The 24,108-nt window shown below is 49.6% G+C and overlaps 1 protein-coding gene across 1 annotated transcript in view; it reads left to right on the forward strand.

The window, feature by feature from the left end:
- The window catches only part of Ia-2 (tyrosine phosphatase IA-2), a gene marked incomplete in the record, with an annotated part of 628,737 nt that overhangs the window by 143,309 nt on the left and 461,320 nt on the right, over positions 1 to 24,108 (forward strand). The window contains 1 exon segment of the mRNA XM_077698486.1: positions 12,043 to 12,093. Coding sequence (XP_077554612.1) covers positions 12,043 to 12,093 — 51 coding nt within the window.

Genomic DNA, 24,108 nt, shown 5'->3' on the forward strand with positions numbered 1-24,108 from the left:
AAGTAGACGAGTGAGGATAAGGCCCTCGCACTGTGTGACGCTAAAAAACAACTGCAACTAACGGATGTTGTCTCCCCCTACGTGATAGACGAGGCCTTAAAGGAGCCATAAAGACAAAACACAAGTTTGTGTTATTCGAAAGATTTCGTGCATTATAGTGCCCACAGCGCTTGCGCGAATGCAAACGATGCTTTATTCACTGAGAAATTAATTAATTTAATTTAAAATATCGATTTTCCCGCCAAATCGCGCGATTTCGTGTTCTGCAATGGTATCACAGGGCCTTGTTTACCGTTAGTGAACCTAGATGGCGCCACCACACCGCGACAAGCCGTTTTCTGCCTGTGGTTGGTTTGTGAACGTATTTGTACCTGTCTTGTCCTGTTCATGGAGACAATCGTTTCGTAAAACATGGTGTTCGCTCGACAAATACGGTCACGTAAGACATCGTCGCTTGCGTCAATCGGCCAGTGTCGTCTGAAACAGTTCCAAAGCCCCGCAGTCTTGTGCAGCTGAACCAAGCATAGTGCGCACAGTACCAACAGCAGTACGCATCGGTACTTCTATGTTTACGTGTGCTTTCATAACTTCCACTGTTTGTCCCACCATTCTATAGGGCTTCAAAAAGAATGCGCCCTAAATTTAAGCGCAAATAGCTCGTTCGGCAAGCTTATAAGCTCTGCCTAATCTGCGTTTACTTTTGCCGCCCTCTGCCAATCGCAGAGCTGTCTGGTATGACATCATAGGTTCTGTTGCGGGAAATGAGCGAGTGGGTCGGATGGCCATTCCCTTTTTTTCCTAATTATGTAGCTTATTTGAGCGAGGTTTAACTTAAAAGTGGTCTCTATGGTTCTAACGAGGCAATCTTTTGAATGAACCAAACTTGTGTTTTCTCTTCATGGCTCCTTTAAGGGATGTGGCGGAGGGCAGCGAGGTACTTATCGTTTGTTTCACAAACCATGACTGCCGCGGAGCGCATCCCACCAAGACGAGAGCCTGCAGTGTCGGCTACATGTCCCTCACATGAGAGTCAAGCGAAACACGCCAGTGGAAGCAGCCAGATTTTTGGTTCTTGAACATTTGGAGAACACTTATCCCAATCACCTTCAAATTTTTACGGATGGCTCAGTCGATCCGTACAGAGGGGTTAGTGCAGCGGCGTATATCATTCCTGATACCCAGGTTTCCTGGGCAGGACGCCTGGATCATGTGGTGTCCTTCACCGAATCCGAGTGCATTGCCATCGCGGCTGCTTTGAGAAAACTTAAGTCGTATAAGCCGCAGGAAATTGTAATTCTGACTGACTCAAAAGCAGCACTACAACTTTTGCAGCGTGGGATCCCCACGAAAAAGGACTGCCAGCGTTCCTTACGGCTTGTGCAAGAACTTAGCAGCAAGGGTTTCAATGTGCGGTTTCAATGGATTCCATCCCATGTTGCCGTCAAGGGCAATGAGACCGCTGATCAGATTGCACGGAGGGCGCTGCAATTTGAACCGACAGTTAAAGTTTCCCCCAATCACTGGAACAACTTCAGGCGAACAGTGGCCGAACATTTCAAGTCTTTGGAAAATCCCTATCACCAGCCTTGCGTCACAAAGGGGTTTACAAGATCGGAGGCAACATTGCTGTACCGCGTCCGAATGGGCTCAGCGAAGACCACAGCATGGCTATTCAAGGTGGGCCTCGCGCGATCGCCTCTGTTGTCGTCATGTGCAGTGATAGGAGATGTACACCACTACGTAATGTGTTGCCCAGAGCATGATGTCGAGCGGACTGCAATGCTCTCAGGGATTCGAAAGCTGGCAGCCCCGCAGAGCACTCTGGACCACATCGTCTTTCCAAGGGGACATTGGATGCTGCGAAGAGACGTGTCACGCCTTCTCCTGAGCTTCCTTGAAGAGACGGAGCTGGCAAACTTGTGGTAAAGGACACTACCTTTGGCTAATTAGGAGGAGCTTGGGCGTAGCAATTGCCGGCATATCCAGCCAGGCTAACGCCGCCTGATCCCACAACGACCACCACCACCACCATCCAAGGAATCTCTCGAATTAATTTTACAGCTGGGCTGTTACGGGCTACGTTCTGAGGAAAGCTGTGGGCGTCGACATGGTGTGTAGAAAAAATGTCGCGACATTAAAATTATTCTTGCGGCAAAGCCAACTCCGTGATGAATCCTGTATGCCTCTCAAATAATGTGGGTGTCTTTACAAAAAAAAAACCAAACTGAACTTGGCTGCTAGGACGACTCTATCATAACGCCGCGTATCATTTACTTGCCATAATTAGTTCGTATATACTGTCAGGTTGTAAACATTACAAAATTCCCCTGTAACGTTTACAAACTCTTGTTTGATCGCTGCTGTCCCAAAACAAATTATGTGAAAATTAGTGGAAAGATGGCTCTAACATTACTGCGAATTCCATGTAATTGTAATTATTACATAGCTTACTGTGAAATTGAAGATGTTGTGGAATTCCCATCTGCTGTCAATACGTGGACTTATACGGGAGGGAAAGAGACAGCCCCATGTTTGTCCGCTACAATAAAAGTCTAGTCCGCTCTAGCTTCGCTCAGTTAATTAACTGAGAAATAGGCTCAATCGCAAATTTCAGGCAAAGTATTTGTTTCGTACACTTCTCAGACGGCGGCTACCTCAGCTGGTCATCTCTCTTCACATGTAGAGCGGAAGGGCACGGTTTCGTGTTTTTTAAAGACGATAGTCTTTCTTGGGCTACTTAAACCCAGAAATTTTGGTCTGCCTGTATGTCTGTCTGTGACTCGATTCAGCTAGCCGGCCAAAGTGAAACAAAATCTGCGTAATAATCTTATATACTCACAGCAAAATATAGACCGCTCAGTCCCGTGTAAATTTTCATACTTGTCAACATTGATGAACAAGAACAAGACATTACGTAAAGATAGGACAGAAAAACAATACATACGCGATATTTGCAGTGTTATTTTGTAAAAAAATTCATAGATGCTTGATTTTTGCGAAATGCAATACTACATCCACTGCAGAAAAAATATTCACTCTCTCCTCTGTTGTCGCCCGCGCCTCTATAGCTTCTGGCGGCATTTTAACAAATCAAGCGGCAACAGTTAGGAAAGGTTCCACAAGGTGGGGTTCGCGTTCCGCTTGCAACGCCCGTGCATAGAGTTTCCTAGTAAGTATACTAGAGAGGAAACTGCGCCTGGCAATCCATGTCGTCGTGGGGGTTTATGGGAAGACCCCCCTTTTTGGCTTGGGCTTGGCATGACAGTTGGATTCTTAGGCGGTTTTGGGGATTGGCTTTCTGCACTATGCATTAACACGTCTACGAGCTACGAGGAAGCCGAAATCTTTCCGGTTCTGTGGTAGCCGTGTTCGGTGAAACAGCAGGCAGTGCGTGATTGCCCCATGCGTTGGTCATGTCGCAGTCGAAGGACGTATGACTGAGCGGGTAATATGCCGCCGCGAAATTTGTAGCCGACGAAAAAAATAAACAAAATGTACTTCGACGAAGAAAGATACGACAGATACGGGCGCCTGAATCTGTCCTATCTTGTCATCGTCCACTACTGTTTCTTTCTTCTTGTTAAACTGCAGCTGACGGTCGGTGCACCGGTTCACCACGAAGGCAACGTTTTAATAGGCATGCTGCAAAAACTTTCCAAACTCTTCAAACAACTTATTATTTGAAATAATGGTAAAGTCAATAAAATAAGAGTCTATAATGAGTTTCCTCCCCAAATATTAACATTGTTTGAAACTACCACCTTGGCTTGCAAAATAGCAGGAACAAACGTTCCGGCAAAAATACGCTTTACCTCCTTTATTTTAGTTTTAAAACAGCGTGTTTTATATTCCACTTACATAATTGTACACTATTTTAGGCGTTTTTGTGGAACTTTGTTTAAATTTGCGGTCACTAAAACGTTTCAATCCAAGCCAATGATGAAATTTAGGCGAGCGCATGATCTAAAGGCGGCCCATGACGACGCAGACGGCTTTGATGTGAACCGCATAGACGGTTGCGCCAGATTCCTCTCTAGTGTATATTGTAAGACACTCTATGCGCCCGTGGAGCAGGGCAGCGAGGTTCTTAAACGTTGTAGTAGGGTGCCTCAATTCACGCGCGTCTCCGCCGTACGGCAGCGCTGGCATCGAGGCACCCGACTTGGAGCAGTGGAACGCGGTAAATTTGAATTGACCTGAGCAAACCTCTAGCGTGTTATGTTGGGAGAAAACGAGACGGGAGAGGAACAGCATGAGAGGTGAGCGGGAAAAAGAAGGGCGGCATTTACTTGCCAGGGGCGCAAGTCTTTCTTCGACATTTGCAACGAAAGGAGCAGATTACGCGGCCAATTTTTTGCATCAGAAAATTTACCCCTGGTCTAAAACTCAACGTAATCACTGACTATCATCCACTAACAGTGACTTCTGATTCGAAGCGCCCTGCAAGTGCGGTATATAGCTGGAGGATCAATGCATACACTGGTGGGTAATGCTTCTGGCTGATTATCGCTTCTCAATCATGCACAAAGCGCAGCGCAAGGTCGTAAACGCAGACGCCTGGCGTCACTAAATAAAGGTTTTTAGAGTATCGGCACTCTTTTCTCTCATTGTTTTGGGACGCCAGGATTTTCATTGGCTGGTCGGCACCACGTGATATTTGTTTATATATGGGCGCAGCCATTTTGTTTCTGAGCCCCCCCCCCCCCTCCCTCTCTCTCTCTCTCTCTCTCTCTCTCTCTCTCTCCTCTCTCTCTCTCTCTCTCTCTCTCTCTCTCTCTCTCTCTCTCTCTCTCTCTCTCTCTCTCTCTCTCTCTCTCTCTCTCTCTCTCTCTCTCTCTCTGCTGCGGGGACGCTAGAGCCGACCGGCGGCGGGGCGGCGGTTTCGTTGGTAGAAAGGGCAGCACTGCAAGCCAGAAACAAAATGGCCTCCAGACGCGTCTGGGTGCATAAAGTGGCGGTACCGGACACTCTTAAGCGTAGCTTATTTAGTGACGCTACTGACTCCCTCTCACGCCTTTCCCTTCCAAAAACTAGTGGGGAGACCGAAGGAGCGTTTATTTTTCTCCTGTTTCCGGTGCGCAAATAACGGTCAGAATTTTGAACATGCTTGCCACGACGAAAAACGTCAGGTTAAACGTGGCGCGTGAATTGACAGTGCGCTGCATGCCACAGAAAGCAGAGGAGTAATGAATACAAGCCATTTTTTTTTATGTACGACAATTCCAACTACCTGTCGATGAAGGCTGTTTTGGTTTGAGCCAACAGAACAGCCATACCACACTCATTTCAAAAGTAGTGTATTTGCTGTATGAACAGCATGTCGGCATTACAACGATAAAGGCTCCGGCGAAGTCAGTTTGGTGGCCGGCTATGTAGTGACAGGTGCATGGAAGAAACAGAACGCCAGTGCCAAATATGCCAAAGCGGGCTATCTGTTGGCAAACCGGCACTGCTGATACCGCGGAAAAAGCACGCAAACAAATGGCTCAGTGAATCTTGACTTTGCAAAGAAAAACAAAAAACAAACGCTGCTTCTCGTTCCAATCGAGTTTTACTGAAAGTGGCTGGAGGCCAAAGTAACGACTTCTAAAACTGCCTAGAAAACAGTTGAGGCAGTGCTGTCATTATTTGCGATTCATGGTATGTCCACTGAGGTCGTTCTTACAACGGGCTATAGATTCCGAGCAGAGGAGTTTAAGCTTTTTTGTTCGCTAACAGAGCAATGTATACATCCCGCCACATCGTCCAGGCTTCAAATGGGTCAGTCGGACGCGCTGTTTAAGGAGTTAAGCAGTCGCCGCTCAAGCAATTGTTAGAGGGGGAAAACACTCACCCTGGTATTCTGAATCCTTCCTCCACTCGCGCCTGCAGCGGAGGAGATCCTCGGAACCGATTTCCCCATGCATAGGCATTGCGGAATCGTCCCCTCAGCCGAGTGGAGCAGAGCAAATGGAGTGGAGGAGGGACTCAGAATATGGCCCTTAATGTTGGAGTTCCCTTCAATATAGGCTTGATAATTTCTTACTCGTTTGCAGGACTATATACACTGCATAAATGCGCGGAGAAGACACCTGCTGAATGGTTTTTAAAACACATATCGCCAACCAGATGGTCTCTGCAAAAGTCAAACATACAGGAAGGATTAAAGGGACTGTGCAAGACTTCCCATAAAAGCCTTTACTCTTTCCTTCTCGTCTGGAAGCACCGAAAGCTCTAGTCATCGCAAGTACGAAGCGGCACTGCGTGCTTTGTTCGTCGACGCAGATACGCCTTCCTGTTCTCCTTTGCTTTTGTGGCTTTTTTTAAAAGTGGCTATCGAAATCGTTCATTGCTGCAACTGAACGAAAACCACCCAATAGCCGCTACACCGCTGTAATGACGTCATTCCAGCGCTCGAAGAACGCCAAGACCGGGAAAAACAGAACCCTTTTGAGCAAGTTTCAAAGTTACCTGATGGGCATAGAGCAGTAATTTCTGACTGAGTTATTTTGCGACCCCCTAATCTAAGTACTTGATATGTTGGTTGGCGACGTTCTGCGAGAATTTAAAGGCGCCATGCAGACAAAACACAAGTTTGGTTCATTCGAAAGATTGCCTCTTTAGAATCATACCGACACCATTCTTAACGTAAACTTAACGTAAACTGGGCACGAACGTACAGTTAAACGAGGGTAACGACACGAGAAAGCCTCGTGGAGAGCTTCCGCAGACGTGATATTTTTAACTCTGACCGAACTTTTATAAGTTTAGGCATGAAACCACCGGAGCAAAGTTAGCTTCCTCCCTACCACCTTACAGCATGATCTGTGTCTGGGAGTGCGCAAAGGAGCACCACTGGCCCAAACAACGCTTTTCAAGAGCGACGACTGCGTCATCCCTGCTAACGACATATCAACACGCGTCCACGTGGTGCCACGGAGTTGTGGTGTTTGCTTCACATGAGCCTTAAGGCGACGCAGGAAATGGCGCAGACGTCAAACCGCTTGTTTGGTGCATGCAAAAAGAGTTACCTTGAAGCCGTTTCAAACTCTGCACACGAAAGTCAGCAGCGACTTGGTGCCCCGAAAGCCGCGCTTGGCACACACCGAGTTCATGGCCTCGGCAGCGCCCACTTTTGGACTGATCGGAGATCATGTCCACAGCGAGAGCCAAAGAAGCGTTTTTCTCGCTATTCGTCGCACTTGGAAACGCGCAGGCGCAAGAAGCCTCCGGGAGGCTACTTTCTGTCCAGAACTAGAGAAGGACCCTACGGGAATCTCTGCATGCCAACAAGCACTTTTCCCCACGGAACAGGCCTCCACCTTTTGTTCCCAACTCTGTATTGCTCGACATCTGCCGACTGCCCCACACCAGCTTCCTTGGACCACATCATGCGCAAACACACCGGTCCATTCCCCCCTAGCTGAAGCCCTTTTCCCGCCATTGAGCAGGGGGAGGACGTACTGACCAGCTCCCGCCTGGAGGATCAGAAGATTCTGGTCTCTTGGGCACTGATGGCGGCGAGGGTGTGTACCTGGACTACGATGCTGCACTCGCAGGAGACAGGACTCCAACCACCCCAGCGCTTTCTTCATAAAGCGTGCTCCTCCTCCGCCTCAGCTGGATGTCAAGTTTTTGTCGTTTGCAGAACCTTGCGCCACGTGGTTGCCCCTAAACAGGCCGTCTCCTTTCCATATGTGAATCAATCCCCAGCATCCGCATTTTGCCCTTACTGATTCTTTGAAAAGTTCTCCAACTGAGCCGCTTTTTTGAGACTCTCTGCTTATGTTTTCATTCGTGTCTCCGATCTCTATAATCCCTTCATATCTAAAAGCGGAAGGTGCGCGATAGTTAAACCTACAGCGTAATTTAGAAAAGAAGCTTATAGGTATACCGTGTGGGTTTTTTTATACAGGGAAATTGAATATTCTACTGCTGTATAAATACACGCGACGCACACGGGGGAGTTAAGTTTCTAATGCGGCCTTTTGTATACCCACACGGGGTCGATAAATGCAAGAAAAAAGATGAACGAGGCTGATTTTTGTTGCCAATGAATGAGCTCTGAAAGTCGAGACAAGCGCGTTTTTTTATTTGCGATAATGTGCCCGATGGCATAAAACAACAGAATCGCTTTCCGCAACACAGTAACCTAATACCACTTAATGCCTGTTCGCAGCGTTCTGTAGGGCGAAAATTTTTTGTACTTAAAAACGGGCTTCCGCCACCCGCTTCATTATACCGATCGCATTCAGAAGCAACACACGTGCGCTTGAAACGCGGTCCTTTTTACGGGGCAGAAGTATACATTTCGCGTAAAAGCGAGACCAGCTGAGAAAATTAACAAAAATAGAGCCTAATGGATCCGTTTATTTTTGCTCTGGGAGGAAATAAAGACAGGGTTGAAAGACAATTCGGTTCAGCGGAGTCAGAAAGGAAAAGTGGTAACAAGAAAAGAAAAAAAAAAACAGGGGGAAAGATAAGACGGCTGGAGGTTTAGATGCGAGTGAAGCTGACCAAGAAAAGGCTACTCACGAAGTATCTAATTACCACCGGTGAGCCAAGTGCAGCTGCTGCTGCGTTACTCGGGAGCGGCGAAGAGATGAGGATGAGACCGCGGGTAGGGAAGGGCGTTGCTTTAATGCATTTTCCGGCCGGACGACTCCGTGGATAGAGTCGCCTCGTTTCAAAGGGAAACGTTAACCTGGGAGCAGTCATAGAGCGCTTGCAGTGACGGCGGAGGTGGGCTAGCGGATTGGGGAGGAGGAGGAGGACGCTGACGGAGTGCTCGCCGTCTTTGGAAGAGGAGGATATGTGGGGGCTAACGGGGGTCGACAGCGTAAGACTTGGAGCTCGTCGGACGCCGCAGTGCGGCTGTGGCGTCCGCGGCGGCTACCGGAGCGTGCGTTTGTTGGTTTGGAAGTTGGGAGGAGGAGGCAGGCCCGGCGGGAAGAACGTCACCGGAGCGCGGGAGATCAGGTTTCGATGGCCGTGTCCGAAAAGGCCGCCTTTCCTTTTGAAGCCTTCAGGGATGACCTGAATGGGGAGCGATGCTGCCGCGCAGGGATTGAAAGGAAGCGCCCTTCCCCCGTCTGCCCTACCCCAGGGTACCGCCGTCCTCCGCTCCCAATCCCCCTCCTCTGCCTCCTCCTCGCAAAGCCACCACGGGAACGTAAACTGATGCCCCGCCAGGGCCGAGCTTTGTTTGCCTTCAGAAAATGATTTTTCGGTCGTTCTTTTTTTCCCCTGCTCGCTATTCGAGGACGCCGGAGTGCTTTCAAAGCACCCTGCGGGGCCGCACGGGCGCACGCACGCCTTGGGTACCTCCGGGGCTGTTTTTCAAAGGGCACGTGCGAACGATCGCAGCTCGGTCAGCACACGTATACGCGTGTGGTATACTGGGAGTCCAAAACGGTACACTGGGAAACTTATACGGTTGGGCCCACGATTGGTGGACTGTGGAAGTGGTTAGGGAACTATGCGCCGCCTGGCTTCCCATTTCTGTTCTGCTATTCCCTTTTTTTTTTGTCCTCAGAGTTCAGAATCAAACTCAAAGGCCGTTATCCGAGCCGTAGGGTTTGCTTTGTTGACGACGACCCAGTAAAAAACGAAAAAACGAAACGAGTTTGTTCTTCCCTTTGTTCTCGCTTCTTTTGCTGCTGAAGGAATCACTGGCATTCTTAGTACAGATTGCTGTCGGCGTGTGCGTCCGAGTCTTCAACGATGAAGCGGATCATGATGATGCTTGCTTTGCTGCAAATGACGCGAAATACGGTGGTTTTCTGCCACATCTTAAAAGCTCTTTTCAGGTTAAAACGCCTGCTTCGTGGTGGTTGGGGGAGGTGCGAGGTTGGGGGGTGGTTTTCTGCCACCTATTAAAACTCTTTTCAGGTTAAAACGCGCCGTTCGTGGTGGTTGGGGGAGGTGCGCTTGGTTGCGAGATTTATCGGAATGGTATTTTTTGTGCGAATTAGTTTGGTTTGAAGTTAGGGCGGTAGGAACTTTTAGGCCTAGCCTAAATTGTTCATGTTGAACAAGAAAAGTTTAAAAAAAATGTTCTAAATGTATTAATTATGGCAGATTTTGAGAAATATGATGTCGCTGAGTAAAGAATTACATCGCAGTTAGTGCATTACGGTTAGTTTTTAACAGCGGAGTTGGGTCTGCTTCTAGGTTTTCCGACAACTTAAAAATTAAAAGTACGTTTTAAATAAAAAATGTATGATTTTCTTTGCGCCGTCGAAAAAGGGATTGGGGTTATGCTCGGCTGAGTTAATGTAGTTACAAAATGAGGAGGGGAGTGGGAGGGGGACGTCACTTTGTCAGGCTTTGCCTTTTTGAGCGTTCCCCTCGACAACTGTTCTCACTCATTCATCCCCATTCCTGTGCATGTTGTAAAAAAAAGAAGCTTTTCAACTTTCAAATTAATCATTGGCAAATAAAGAACGGGTGGCACACCGCAGGAGCTCCCGCAGTGAGACCTTCCTCGGTGGCGGCCGGGGGAGTGGTTGAATCGAATGACAGACAGACAGACAGACAGACAGACAGACAGACAGACAGACAGACAGACAGACAGACAGACAGACAGACAGACAGACAGACAGACAGACAGACAGCGCCCACCTGCCCACTACGACTTGCGTCTGATTAGAAACTGCGGATTGAGATGACTGGAAAACTGAATACGCAGTATCGTCTTTATCACCCCCTCCCGAGTTCTTCGTTTGTGTTGAACGAATCGTTTTAGAGCGCAAGCTCTAATATGCTATGCCTCGCAACGTAATTCATCGAGTCGCCATGACCTTGAGCAGACGGAGAGCAAGTGTGGCAGGTGTGACGTCACGCCACGTTATTCACTGCGGAGAGGAGTCGCAGCTGCACAGCCTACGCTCGCTTAGAGCGTCGCCGCTGCAGTACCACGTGACTTGGAGAGGGTTCAGCGGCTGTTTACCCGGCGCTGGGTCCCTCAGCCTCGGTATGAATGCCGCAGACTTTGCCGTTTGCGCTCTTCAGTGCACGCGACAGGCTGAGTCCAATCGTCCAGTAAGTGTAGCTAGACGGCTGAGTGCGAAATCTAAAGCAAAGGCAAACTTTCGTGAAACACTGTATGCATTTATCTACTGCAGAAAAAATTTATTCGTCATGTCTATAACGCATCGTACCGATCCCACACTGCTCAACTATTCCACAATGCCAGAATAATCAGTATTCACAACTTGTACAAATACCGACTGAGCGCGAACTTTAAAACAGAGATAGGACACAACCTGACTGCCTTACAAGACCTTGCAAATTTGCAAAAAAAAAGTTCCTCACTACCCAACTAGATATACAGAAAACTGGTTAGTGCATACTGCTCGTCTAAATACCGGTCAACAGCGTTTGTCTTACACTTTACCGTCTCTTTTGAACGCCTACAAAGTAGATGGTTTTGATTTGTTTTCTTGTTCTTACCGGAATCTCCGGCTCATGTATAGCGCCTAAGTTTGATGCCTTCCTGTGATTTCTTGCTATGCCGTGTTTTTATTGTCACTGGAACTTGTTTTTTTCTTTTTTTCTTTTTTTTTCTTCTTCTTCTCCCAAGGAATTGAGAGGATTTTTTTTTTTTTCTCCAGTGTGTTCAGTTCATTTATACTGCCACGTACATGCACTGTACTGATGTGCAACCGTGAAGCTGCGCTGAACCAAATAAATCAGGGGCTGTGGGCTGGTCAAGCTGCCTGTGAGCAGCTTTTTTCTCGCCGCCCTCCCATCTACTATGTATGATGGCAAAATAAATGATTTGATTTGATTTGATTTGATTTGATTTGATAGTCTTGCAAAACAAAGCCAAATAGACCTTTCATGTTGCAACATGTTGACAAGTGTTAAACGTCAGCAATTTTTCCTCATCGGCTGTCCTTCAGAACATCTGTTTGAACCCGGGAATGTTATCGCATTGGGAAACACTCTGGGCCAAGGAGTGCGCGCTTTTTAAAATTTTTGCCCGTGTTAGAGATGAAAGGGTGGAGCTTGTGACTTTCTTTGGAGTTCAACATTCTTCCTTCTGCCTTTCTTGTGCAGGATGCTCCTTCGTTGAGACGCTATGCGAAGAGAACGAGTTCTGCTACGACGGTAAGCAACGAATTTTTCCTTTTACGGGCGAAGTCATTGTCACCTAGACGTCAGTGCAACGCGGCCGTCCGTATCTCGAGACGCTCTTGTAGATGCCACGGCACGAACATTTTGGTTTGTTAAACCTTGTTAGGACCTCAGCTGGCCTGGAGGGTTGCACGCCCGCGGGTTAATCATCGCGTCGGCTGCGTCAACTATAGCGCTGCTAACACAGTACAGTGATGAAACGGCTAATTGGACAACCAAGAAATGGGTGATTTTTCGTTTCCACGCGGATTAGATTTATTAGAAGTTGGGACGTTGAGAGCGTTTCGGCCTTGCTTAAATTTAAGCAAGGCTTAAATTGTAAAAAATTGTAAGCAAAAAAAAAAAAAATTCTGGGAAGCTTCCACTCACGCACAAGACTTTGCAGAGTTGCGGTGCTAGTAATCATCGGCATATGCATCGAAGAGGTCGCCATCGGCTTCGCGGCCAGAAGTGGATGCAAGGTCCTCCTCAGCATTGCAGACTTCCACCTGCTCAACTGGCGAAGCTTGCAAAGTCGCGTAAGGCTTGAACCATAGCGAAGCTGCAGGATTTCTTTAAACGTGAGCACTGACGGACACATCACCACGCATTTGTACAAGTTTGAAATTGTTTATTTCGATTCTCTGTCGTTACTTTTCCCTGTGCTTGTAGTAGTCATCGTCATATGCATCGATATCGTGGTGTTCCTCACGCGAAGCATTACATGCGCGGTAGCGCTGGCGGCGCGAAGTGCGTCTCAGGAAGGGACCCCAATTTGCGTCTTAGGAAGCGAACGCACATCATCGTCACGCACACGACCCCTCGAGTTTTCCCCAAGCGCCGCGCAGACGAGCGTCTCGTGCGGGCACAGCATACTGCCCCCCCCTCCCTCCCCCACCACACGCTTTCGGAAAGCGCTCGCGCCGCCACGGCGAACCCCTTCCCTCCGAATTTCGCGACAGCCTCCTTCTCTGCTTTCTTTCACTCGTCGGTCTTGCCATCGTTCGCTCAGTTATGACGGCGGTGACGCGGCTCAGCCCATGACCGGGCGCCAAAGAGCTGTGCCCTAAACTGCTTGGGTAGGATTCAGAAGTCAGGGGAGAGGGACTGGCGGCGTCTGTGGCAGCGCAGCGCACGCGCATGGAGTTGCTGCGTGAATCAAGGTGAATTGTGCCAATGGGCAGTACCGACCACCCGTTACTTTGGGATGGGTAGGCCGCGCTTTATACGCAAAACACCGGCCGCACGTTACAGCGCTGGTTAATTATTTGTACGGGGCAGTATGGAGTGCGTATTGTCGTTGTTGAGAAACTTTTATTGGAGCGGAAAAGTTTTTCCGCACTAAGAAAAACTTTCCTAGTGCGGAAAAACCCAAGCCATGGCAGCCACTTTTGCCCGAGACAACAAGGTTAACCTGCGTCTCTAGCAGGCAGCTGGTCAGATCGCACTCCCACTATACTCGAAGGCGGGGAAAATGATGGCGTTTGGGTGGTAGAAACAAGCCCAGACTAGGTGGTATGTGGTGTTGGAGGCTTTACAAGATGAACGTTCGTAGGGGTGCGTGGTTGGGGATGTGTAGTGTAGAGTTGCTGCGTCGCCAAAGGCGTGCGTCGTTGCCGCTGAGGGATCAATGAGAGGAGGGGTATAATGAGACGATTTTGGTGGTAGTAGTAGAGGATGTCAGTGTAACGACATGGGACCGGGACGTGGCTGAGAGATTCCGGTGGGTTCTTCTCTGGCTTCTGGGAACGCCCGGGCAGTAAATTCGCGGCCAGCACCGTGTGCCGCCTCATTCCCTGGTAGGTTGGCGTGGCTCCGTCTCCGCATGATGTAGTTGGAGGGCAGCTTCTGTATACGTCGTTGTATGTTGAGGACTTGAGGCAAAATACATCCTTTTTAATAGTGGCGACATGCTTCCTGAGAGTCCGTGATGATGATGATGTAACCTGTTGCGACCGTGGTTGCAGCAGTAGCTATGGTAGTTTCTTCTGCTGTCGTGGAGGCAGTGGGTAGTGTGGCGGACGTAAGGAGGGTTTCTTGGGTATTGAGAGCTACCAGGGCGTGAGCTTGGTGGTTATGGCATGCAGCTGCGTTGGTTGTATCTGGTGTCGGGGTTCTTCGAATAGTCCTTCTGGGGATAGCGGATTCGCGCTGCTCGTCGGCCTTCATTGTAAACGGGGTACATACGGCGTAGAATGGGGGCTACTGCAGTGTTGGCACGGATGTCAAGAGGAATACGATTGGGTGCTTCTGTCTGATTTGTGACGTGGCGGCCGAATCCCGCAATAACAGTGCGGCCTTGAGGTGTTACAAACAATCGCGTGAGTTCATTGGCTTGTTGGCTTTCCAGAATTTCTGACAGCGTGTTATGCAGGCCGAGTATGAATGGTTGCACAGTCGGCGGGAAGGCGGGGAGTCAGACGGCTATTTTATATGACTTGCGGATCGGGACGTCGACTTTGGAATGCTCCTTAGGTTTCAGCTGAACGTATGGTGCTCCGTATGCGGTGTTCCGTAGTCTATAGTTAAGGCAGCAAGATGCCTTCGGTTATATGTCTAAATTTCGGGCTCTTAATCATTCGCATTTGAAATCGCGGCCTTCTCCGCAGCCAAGAAAGTCAATCGCCTTTTCAAGAGGTGACCTGACGCAAAATGCTGGTCTGTGGCTGTTCACTCTTTCTTGAAAGCCATGTTTTGTTAGTTCGTACGGACGCTCACAAAACTAATTTAAAGTATTGTTTCCCCGCAAAAAAAAAAAAAAAAAAAAAAAAAAGCCCGGGGTTGGCAAACCAGTGAGCGCCAGGAGGTCATGGGGAGCACGAAGTTACGCCCTTTCCAGGAAGAACAAAATTTCTGTTATTCTTACTGCTAAAGTCTTGACTGTGATCACTGCGGCGCAAAGAACTATCTGCGCCCGACCGCCGGACATCAAAAGAGCATGAGCACGAGTGTGGTCGCAATTATTACTTCGGCATTTCTGAAGTGTAGAGTTTATTTTTGTCAATATATGGCCATCCGGCTGATTAATTTTCCGAAGCAAAATGCAGCATGTTGTCCCCGGTCGCAATGTACCACAAGTAACCTCCAGAGCCATTTAAAGTTTTTACACTTTCCTTTATTCAGATCAGATCAGATCAGAAAAAAACTTGATTGTTTCCACGGGTGGCACGTTTTTCAGGTCGACTTCAGTGTCCTTCCGGAGACGGTGGGATTCACGTGGGTCTCCGCGGCGTCTTCGGCCACCCAGGCCCGAAAAACCAATTATTGAGTATCTATTGGCGAACCTTTAAGATTGCGTGATCTCCTCGTCCCTTTTTCCTTGGCTATAGCTTTAACTCTTGCTTTGGCTTCCTGTTCAGCTGCCCAGCTCAGAGGCAGGGCGTGAGCAGCGCTTCAACTTGACGTCACTCTGGGCAACACCAGCAGTGTTGCGACGGCAGCTCTCTCCTTTTTCCAAATAGCTCTCTCTACACGCTCTCTTCGCTTCCTCACTCGTCCGTGCTCCTACTTCCTGTTTTTTCGCCATGCTCAGAGGCAGATGACGAGCCGTGCTTCAACTTAGGTCAACCTGCAACGTCGCCAGCGTTGCTCCTTTCTCGAAGGCAGCTCTCTTTACGCGCTCTCTCCACCTGCTCTTTTGTCCTTCCTGTTTTGCAGCTCTGCGCAGAGGCAGGTGGCCCTGCTAGGTCACCATTCTTGCTCCATTCTTCCAGCCGCAGTTCTCTACTTGAGCTCTCTGCACTCTCTCATTCTGTGTTCATTCTGTGGCTCGTCCGGTTGACATAACGACCCACGTCGAAACGAAGATTTTGGCGTCATGCCATATCTACTGCTCGCGTAATAAAAAAAAGGAAAGAGGTTACAACGCTAGTAACCAAACCTGTGCAAAGCACACCTTCAAGTGGCCGTTGCCTTGATGATAACTGGCTTTAGTCTGTCACGACGCCGGCTTCGAGTCAAGTAGGGTATGCCATGCAGATCTCTTTTCCTTCATTGTGTGTTGCGTCTCGGATCACCTTTCCAAAGGGCTCAACTCTTATTGCAGTATTTCATTGCTACTTCCTCTGGGCGCTAACCCTGCCCCTCCCCTTGGATAGGCTGGTTGTCGCACGGTTCTGGCGGCGCGGTGCGGCCAGGGCCGCGTGCCCGATTGGCTGGGCCCGTGTTGTCCCCGCAACCGGCGGTAATACGCGGCATGTTCAGGGGCTACCTTTTCTACCAGGGTCCGGCGAAACGCGAAAAAGAAGCCAGGCCGCGTGGCGATCTCTGACGGAGGCCCTTGGAGTGAAAGGCGGCCGAAGCCATAGAAAATTTCGCCGGCGCCGACCGGGGGTTTTGGTGTTTAAGGAAACCCTGCCTTCGCGGGCCGTCACAAAAACAGTAAGAGCAAGGGGCGCGCAGAAAGGAGTGGCCTCATTTGAGGCGAAGTTTTACAAGCTTCTATCAGTAAGAAAAACTACCCACTAGAGAGAGGGTGTGTGTGAGAGAGAGAGATCAAGAAAGATAGCGCAAGAAAAAAAACGCACTGAGGAGAGGCTGAACTCCGCGGACAAGAGCACAAACTCGGTGCTGAAAGGTTCCGTTGAGACCGAAATTTAAAACCTCTTGGCGGGCTTCCGTAAAATTTTTCTTCGTGGGCTTCTCCCGGCGTGCCTCCTTTGTGTACCAACGAGGTTATGACATTGAAGTATTCGGGCGAAATGGGCTATTCAGGCCCCTTATTCTAGTGAATCGAGGGCTCGCGCGCTCATTTCTGTTTATCGCGGTCGTTAGTGGCGGCAGGAGTTCTGCCTCATGCGCTAACCACCTTCTGCACAGACAGACCTGTTCGAATCGGGATTCGTATATCGGAGCTATAACTTCGCCTCCTTGTTGGATTCCCACGTTTAATTAACAGCATTCCGCTGCGATGTTCGTGCGTGGGATTGGATTAATCGGTCGAAGGGATGAGCTGATATGAGCGAAGAACTCAATCTAGTGGTGTTACGAAAGGGTTTCTCGCGAGTCTGTCATGGCAGACGCTGAGGCACGCTGGCATTGAAAATTGATTCGCGCTCGCGTCTTCGATAATATATTCGTGTATTACGCCAGGTCTAGCATGGACATAAATGAGAAGCCCTCGGAGAGGTCGTATGTGTCTTTATTAGCGGCTTCGTACAGAACGAAAGCGGCAAATCAAGATATCGGGGCGTCTGCAACGAGCGCTAGCCACGTCGACTACCCTGCTCGCGACCGGTCGCATGCGTCAACTGACTTCAAACAATTTCTCCAGCCAATCACAGCTCGGCGCCGCTTCTCCAGGGCCACAACCCGTGCTCGGTTACCCGCGGGTTGGCCTGCAGGGAAAGAAATTCCTCAATATTTTTTGAAGGGGATAATAAATATATAGTCAAAATGAATCAGCGACAAATGACGTTTTCCACGGCAGTTGCTTTAACAATAAATACAAAAACTACATCCTACGCACTGACGAGTATCTAAACTACCATCTGGTTGTGCTGCACAACGAACAAGTAAACGGTACAACACCAATTACCCACGACATGATGCGAATGACAGCGCAGCTATTCGTGGCGGCGCAATTTTACCATCGACAATTTTTCGTAGTATTGTGGCTGTCCGGCACTATATGACCGACAATGAGGTGCGATTTTTGCCGCCGTGTTATTTTGTAAACCGACAACGTGTTGCGATTTCGAAACCATGCGATTTTACGAACAGCATTGAGTTACGAGCCAACGTGGCATCGCACGGTTGCATGCACACGCGCACGGTGACATCCGCTGGACCCGCACGGTATAACGCTGTTTCTCCCTGGCAAACAGCGCTGATCTCTAGCAGATGTGTCGCCGCTTTTCGCGACCGCGAACATCTCGGTGCGACCGCTACAACTCTTCTCTCTCAGGCGTTCTCTTCGGTCGCCCCAGGTACTCAGCCCACTGGAGAAACGGCTCCAAACACCGCACCGTTGGCTCAATAAAGTTTTTTTTTATTTCTATGTTTTGCCACTTGGTATATGAGAGGCGGTTTAAAGATCGAAGGAGAGAAGAAAGTAGGAAGGCAAGAGAAAGACGAGAAAGTAGGGAGAGAGGGGCTCCCAAGAGCACAGATGGTCATGAAACCGATAGGTTTTCGAGGCTACAGGTATGCATGCAGTCCAGTGGCGTGCAGAAAGCCCATCAGCGACCTGTAGTATTTATCTTCCTACGCCCAGCTGTTGTAGTCCTCCGGTTTATCCCACCGGAGACCAACCTTTCTGAGCGCATCGTCTCGAGCTGTCCTTGTTCCCGCGCACGTCCACAAAAGATGCTTGGCGTCAGCTTCAACCGCCGGAGACGGACACTTGGGACACGATCCTGGGTCGTCTTGTGACTCAATAAACTTTATTCATCCTCCTAGGACAAAACGCAATGCGCGGCGCAGCTTGGACGGAGAGTTTCGTGAGTGAACGTCTGCCACCGCTACAGAGAGTGCTCCTTTCTGGAGAGGGTGCGTGGTCGAAACCGCAAAGCTATGGCTGCGACAGCACGTGCCCCTTTAAGAAGTGCACTTTTGAGAAGATGAGAGAGGGCATACTATCGCGCCCTGTGCGAAGGTGCGGTCGCGAGAATCGGCGCTCCGAGTTTTCGGTCACACACCCGGGACCACGCCGTTTGACGGCTAAGTGCCCTTTAAAATGTGAACAGGGTACTCTAACCCGTTTCACTCCTGTAATATAAATACATGGTTTATTACGACGCATCCCCATCGGCTACCTACTATCCATATAACTATTATTAATATTAATTATTTTAGATTTTGCGACACGTCGGAGAGAAACGCGGACAAGTTCTTGCACGAGGTAGACTTAAACGGGGCAGCTGCCGCGATCGTTCCACACGTTGACGTGCATCGGAGCAACCCTGATCTAGCACGTTTTCCTTCGGCCTTTTTTTTTTTTTTTTTTTTTTAGAAATTTGAGTTTGGCTTGTGCCATACTTCTTTATTTTACTGTTGGTATCCATCGGGCTAGTGATATCGTTACACATAAGCAGTGCGGGCAGACGAATTTGTTTTACGGTGCTGGCCGTAAGTACGAGGAATTCTTGCTTTCCCGAGCATGCCCGCAGCGAGTACCATATACATCGGTCGGCGAGCCTTCTAAACAGCGGACCACTTCCCGGTGTGCGGGCATGCCAATGCCAGCGTGCCGGGGGCTTGTGAAGGCAGTCTACAACTCGCAATTGCCAACTGGCTTTGAACAGTTCTAGAGAAAAAGCGGTATGGCGATGCAACGGCGTTACCAAGAATTATCTACTGGTGACGGGACATTCTAGGGACATTCCTTGACATTCCTTACGTAAATGCGACGGGGTCACCCACGCAAGACTAACGCAACGGCCAACGCACCGGGTCTTACCAGACTACCGAGTTCGAAAAGGTTCGTAACGGCGCATCGGCAGGTGTACTCATAGTTGGATTAGTGTATTATGTGCGATCAGGCTGTAATTCTGTGCGGATTTTACAGCGAAGATGTATACCCCTACCCCTCAATGGTTTTATCGTGTCCACCGAGAGAAAACGGTTTGCGGCAAAGCAAAATGTAAGGTGAATTCACTGCAGCTCTCAACCTAATGTAGATTCGAGAAGTATTGCTACTGCAATTGGCCGCTGATACGACTCTATCATTGCGACGGGGATTGATACTACGCCCACTGCTCTTCACACTGGCAATAAATATGGTAGCCCGCACTCTATAAGCAGAACGCCGATAGCATCGTGTCCAGCGACAAAAAATGTTTTGCGGCAAAGCCAACTTTAAGGTAAATGCTGCACTGCTCAGGTGAAAAATTCCTCAGGCACCTATGTGTGCTTAGGTCATTTGAAGCCAAACGCCTAGCGATTATGAAAGACTTCGTTACTGTTATCGTTGGTTGGTTGGTTGGTTGGTTGGCATCCTCGTGTTGGCGTATCTTTCTTCTTGTACTTCGTATTTGGCATAAATTACTCCTACAGGCAGTCGGTTTGCAATTCATGTAGCAGAAGGTTTTGCTGGGGGGCTTTTTAGTGCATTGTAATTCTAAAAAAGCGGCGCAGAGCGCGGGACAAAGCAAGGGAAACACACAATACAGGCGCTGCTTCGTCAAAAGTCAGACAAGAGGACAGCAACAGGGCTGAGACAGCCCAATCGTCTAATAGCCTCTTGGACAAAGGGACCACTCCCACATCACCAGGCTCAAAATAAAGTTTTTCTTCCTTCCTTCGCCACAGTTAGAGCTCTTTTCCACGTGCACCCGTTCTACTCACGTGCCGCCACGTGGACTTGTCACGAAGCACGCATCAGGCTAATCCTTGTTCCATTCTGGCAGGTGCCGGAATAGCGCTGTGGTTAGAGCACTTGGCTACTGCTCTGGCAGGCGACCCGGGCTCAAATCCAGCGTGAAACTAGCTTATTTTTTGTTTGCAGCAGCGGCAATGTTGGTACCATTCCTGTTGTCGCCAACGATGACGATTACGAACACCTTTTGTGTTTGATGAGGCACCTAAGGCTGTAGTCATGAAGGGACTCTGCAACGCTTCCGTTAAACATTTTCAGCACCCTTTCCTTCGCGTCTGGAAGCATTTTGGAAGCTATAGATATCGCCAGCGCGGAGCGGCACTGTGTGATTTGCTCGTCGCAGAGGATACGCTTTCCGTTTCTGCTTTGCGTTTGTGGCTTTCCTTACAAAGTGGCTGTCAAATGTGTTCTTTGCTGCAACTGAATAAAAGCCGACCAAACGCCGCTACATTGCTCTAATGACCTAAGGAAAGAGAGAAAATATTTTGAGCAAGTTTCTTAGTTATCTGATGGGCATAGAACCGTAATTTTTGGCTGAGGTACTTTGCGACCCCTTGACCTAAGTACCGTATGCGTTCGTTGACTACGATCGGCAAGCATTTAATATTTTGAAAAAAAGGTGAAGAAAGTGTTGCGAGGTCACTTTAAGTTGACCAAGACAAAGTATTTGGACAAAGAAAGCTTCGTTATGAGAGCCAGAGCTTGGAATGGGGCTATTTGGTTTCTGAATCCAAACATTGCTGGCGCTAAGCTGGACAAGGACGAAGGACGAAGGATTACGCAAACGAATGAAGCGCACTATGGATTTGTTTCTATACTGACGTGGCAGGGAAACGGAAACCGAGCACAAAAATTTAAATATGAAAAACACTCCTGCTTTTTTTCTCCGAACCCATTTGAACCCGTTTGAGCTGGTTCGAACCGGAACGAAACGATCCTCCGGAACCGAACCCGAAACCGAACCCGAAAGGCTTGAACCCGAACCCGAACCGTACACGAAAAAATTCCAGTTCGACACCGTAACTCCAACGCCTAGGCTGCTGGGCCTCCCGCAATGGGATGAACAGAATAAGAGTTTCTCTTCCTGGTCGGATATTCAGGATCGTTTCAATCTTCTGTTGGATCTGATCCTGAATAAAGTTTACTCTCTCTCTCTCTCTCTCTCTCTCTCTCTCTCTCTCTCTCTCTCTCTCTCTCTCTCTCTCTCTCTCTCTCTCTCTCTCTGAGTGAAAGTTCAGGCTCGATTAGATCTTCTGTTTTTCTGGATCTTCCGTCTCGGTGATATTCAGGCCCGACTGGATATTCTGTCTTGTATCCACCGCCTCATTGGATGCTCAGGCTCGATCGAATCTTCTGTCTTAATGGGTCTTTCGTCTCGATAATGACGTGATAGATTGAACCTTTCGTCTTGTTGGATCTTCCGTCTCATTGTATCTTGAGGCCACAAGCGTCCGCGAACGTTACTCTCGTCAGTGGACTTCTTAGTGCAACACCAGCTTTAAGGAACTGGACATCTTAGACCAGTTAGAGCATTGATAATTGCAAGACTCGCGGCGATAGAAGCGCCATTTGGCGGCATCTGCGATTGTTGTCCCGCAGCTCCTATATACTGGTTTAATAAGCGGTTTTTTAGAATACTCCGCAGCTGAGCGCCGCTGCACGAGACCGCTCCTAGCTGCTGTGACGTAGACGGCGCTCTGTGACGGCAGGGAATCTCCGTGATCACTATTTCGCCGTGTTTCCGGTCGCGACTGCCGGCGGATCGAGAGTAGGTAAGGCCCGCGCCTCTGCGAGGCCGAACTTACTATTGTTACTGTCCAGGCCACTTCGGGGACGTACTTCCCTGTTTTGCGAAGGCGTGCACAGCATCTACGTCCGCCGCCCGTGAGGCCCGAATCAGCGCGGGGTGTCATGAGACAGGGTCCCGGTTCCAATGCGACTGCTAAGGGGCCTCGAGGCTGTCGCCGTGCCATTCCCATGCGATCGCACATTGTCCTCTTCATTTTTTATAGGCGCGGCTCAGCGTCAGCCATCAAACGTGCTACGGTGGCACAGTGGCTGGAATCTGGGACCCTCGATTAGTTGCGCGCACCGCATGCTTCCTCGCTCTTAACACAGAGGATTCGTAATAGCAATGACCTCGCGTGTCTCCTGGGGAAATTTTGGTTCCCGTCAAGTCAGTAGAAGCGAAACCGCAGCGTCATACCGCTGTCGCCCTTTGTTTCAGCAGAAACGTACAATATTTCTATTAATATCGGCTCCAGGATAGCGCAAGAGTATAGACGGCGAAAATGTACGGGTGAATGATCTCGCACACATTGGACTGAGGCGCGGGCACCGCCACCAGCAGGCCATCTGGGACGGTGTTCGACGCAGGGCCACGGCTCTCACTCGTTGCCTGAACGGGCACCCCCGCTGCAAGCCTAATTAATAAATCCATGCCCCCGGAAACAGTGGCGCCGCCACCGTGTGCATGGCTGGCCCAGTTCGTGCGGGCTGTCTGCCCGCCGGCACTCGGACGATCGGGCAGTCTGGCCGGCACTGCTGCTCAAGGCGAGGGAGGGAGAGACGGCTCGCGAGAGAATGGTGTTGGGAAGGAGGAGGAGGGCCCGACGCAGCAGCGCGGATTAAGCCTCGGGTGGTCCCATTGTTAGTCGAGCGCGGTAATTAAGCCCGCAGCGCGCACAACCCAGCGCCGGGATCCGCGAGAAATTCTACGATTCGCAAAGTCTGCGTCGCGTGTGCGCTGCCGCCGCTGCGCGGCTTAAGGCTCAAGGCGCCAGGACCGTTCGATGGTAGCGAACGGGGAGGGTGCAGTTTGCTGGCTATCCCTGGATATATGCGCAGGTACGCACCTATAGGAGTCCCCTCCCCCTCTCGAGAAGTTTCCCTCTCTCTTCCTGCTCTCTCGTCCTGGATATATGCTTTGCATTGTGCTGACCCTTCGTACGTTCTCTGGGACACCGACTGTATCCGGGCTGCGCCTAATTGGGGCGCCGGGACGGGGCTAAGCCGCTTCGCCGTGTTATAGAAGCCACGTGCGCTGTAACCGAACACCGGGATTCTGTTTAACGCTCCCGGCCGGCCAGCGCTCGGGTAGAAGGCACCTCTGCAGCGGGACGCAATTGGAAGAGCACTCGGTTGGCGAGAAACGAGTGGCTTTCGGCGGCGCGCTTAAAAAAAAAAAAAAAAGCTGTTGAGTTGGTTGAAAGCTTACAACGTGGTACAGGTAAAGTTACGTGCTTGCCCACGGCGTTGACGGAGTGAGCAACAGCGATGTGAGGTGGTTTTCTGTCAGGCTCGGTTTAACTGCGCTACGCGGTTTTGTGTACGGCAGTGCCAGGTGGGCAAAAAAAAAAAAAAAAAAAGAAGAAGTACCCGTTTCAGATGTCTGTCGAGCAAAATGGGCGGATTTTCTGCTCTCTGTATTGCTGTGTTGGCCAGTGCAAAGTTAGATGCATTACTATACGCGTAGCATTTCTTTGTGAGCTACCGTTCTCCCCTCCCAGATTATCCCTGCGTTTTCGGTCGCGGGTGCTCGGGTGCGCGCGTGGTTTGGCCTGCAGAACGCTCAGACATGCGTGGGATAAGCGCCAACAACAGTTCACGTGGTACGCGCGTGTGTTGTAATCACGGTCCTGGCAAGGATTGTAGGTTCGTGCGTGAGGGGATGAGCGTGAATGAGGGCGAGT

This window comes from Haemaphysalis longicornis, unplaced genomic scaffold, assembly GCF_048455015.1.
Source record: "Haemaphysalis longicornis isolate Haplotype H1 unplaced genomic scaffold, Haemaphysalis longicornis Haplotype H1 scaffold_2, whole genome shotgun sequence".
NCBI classification, from domain to species: domain Eukaryota; kingdom Metazoa; phylum Arthropoda; class Arachnida; order Ixodida; family Ixodidae; genus Haemaphysalis; species Haemaphysalis longicornis.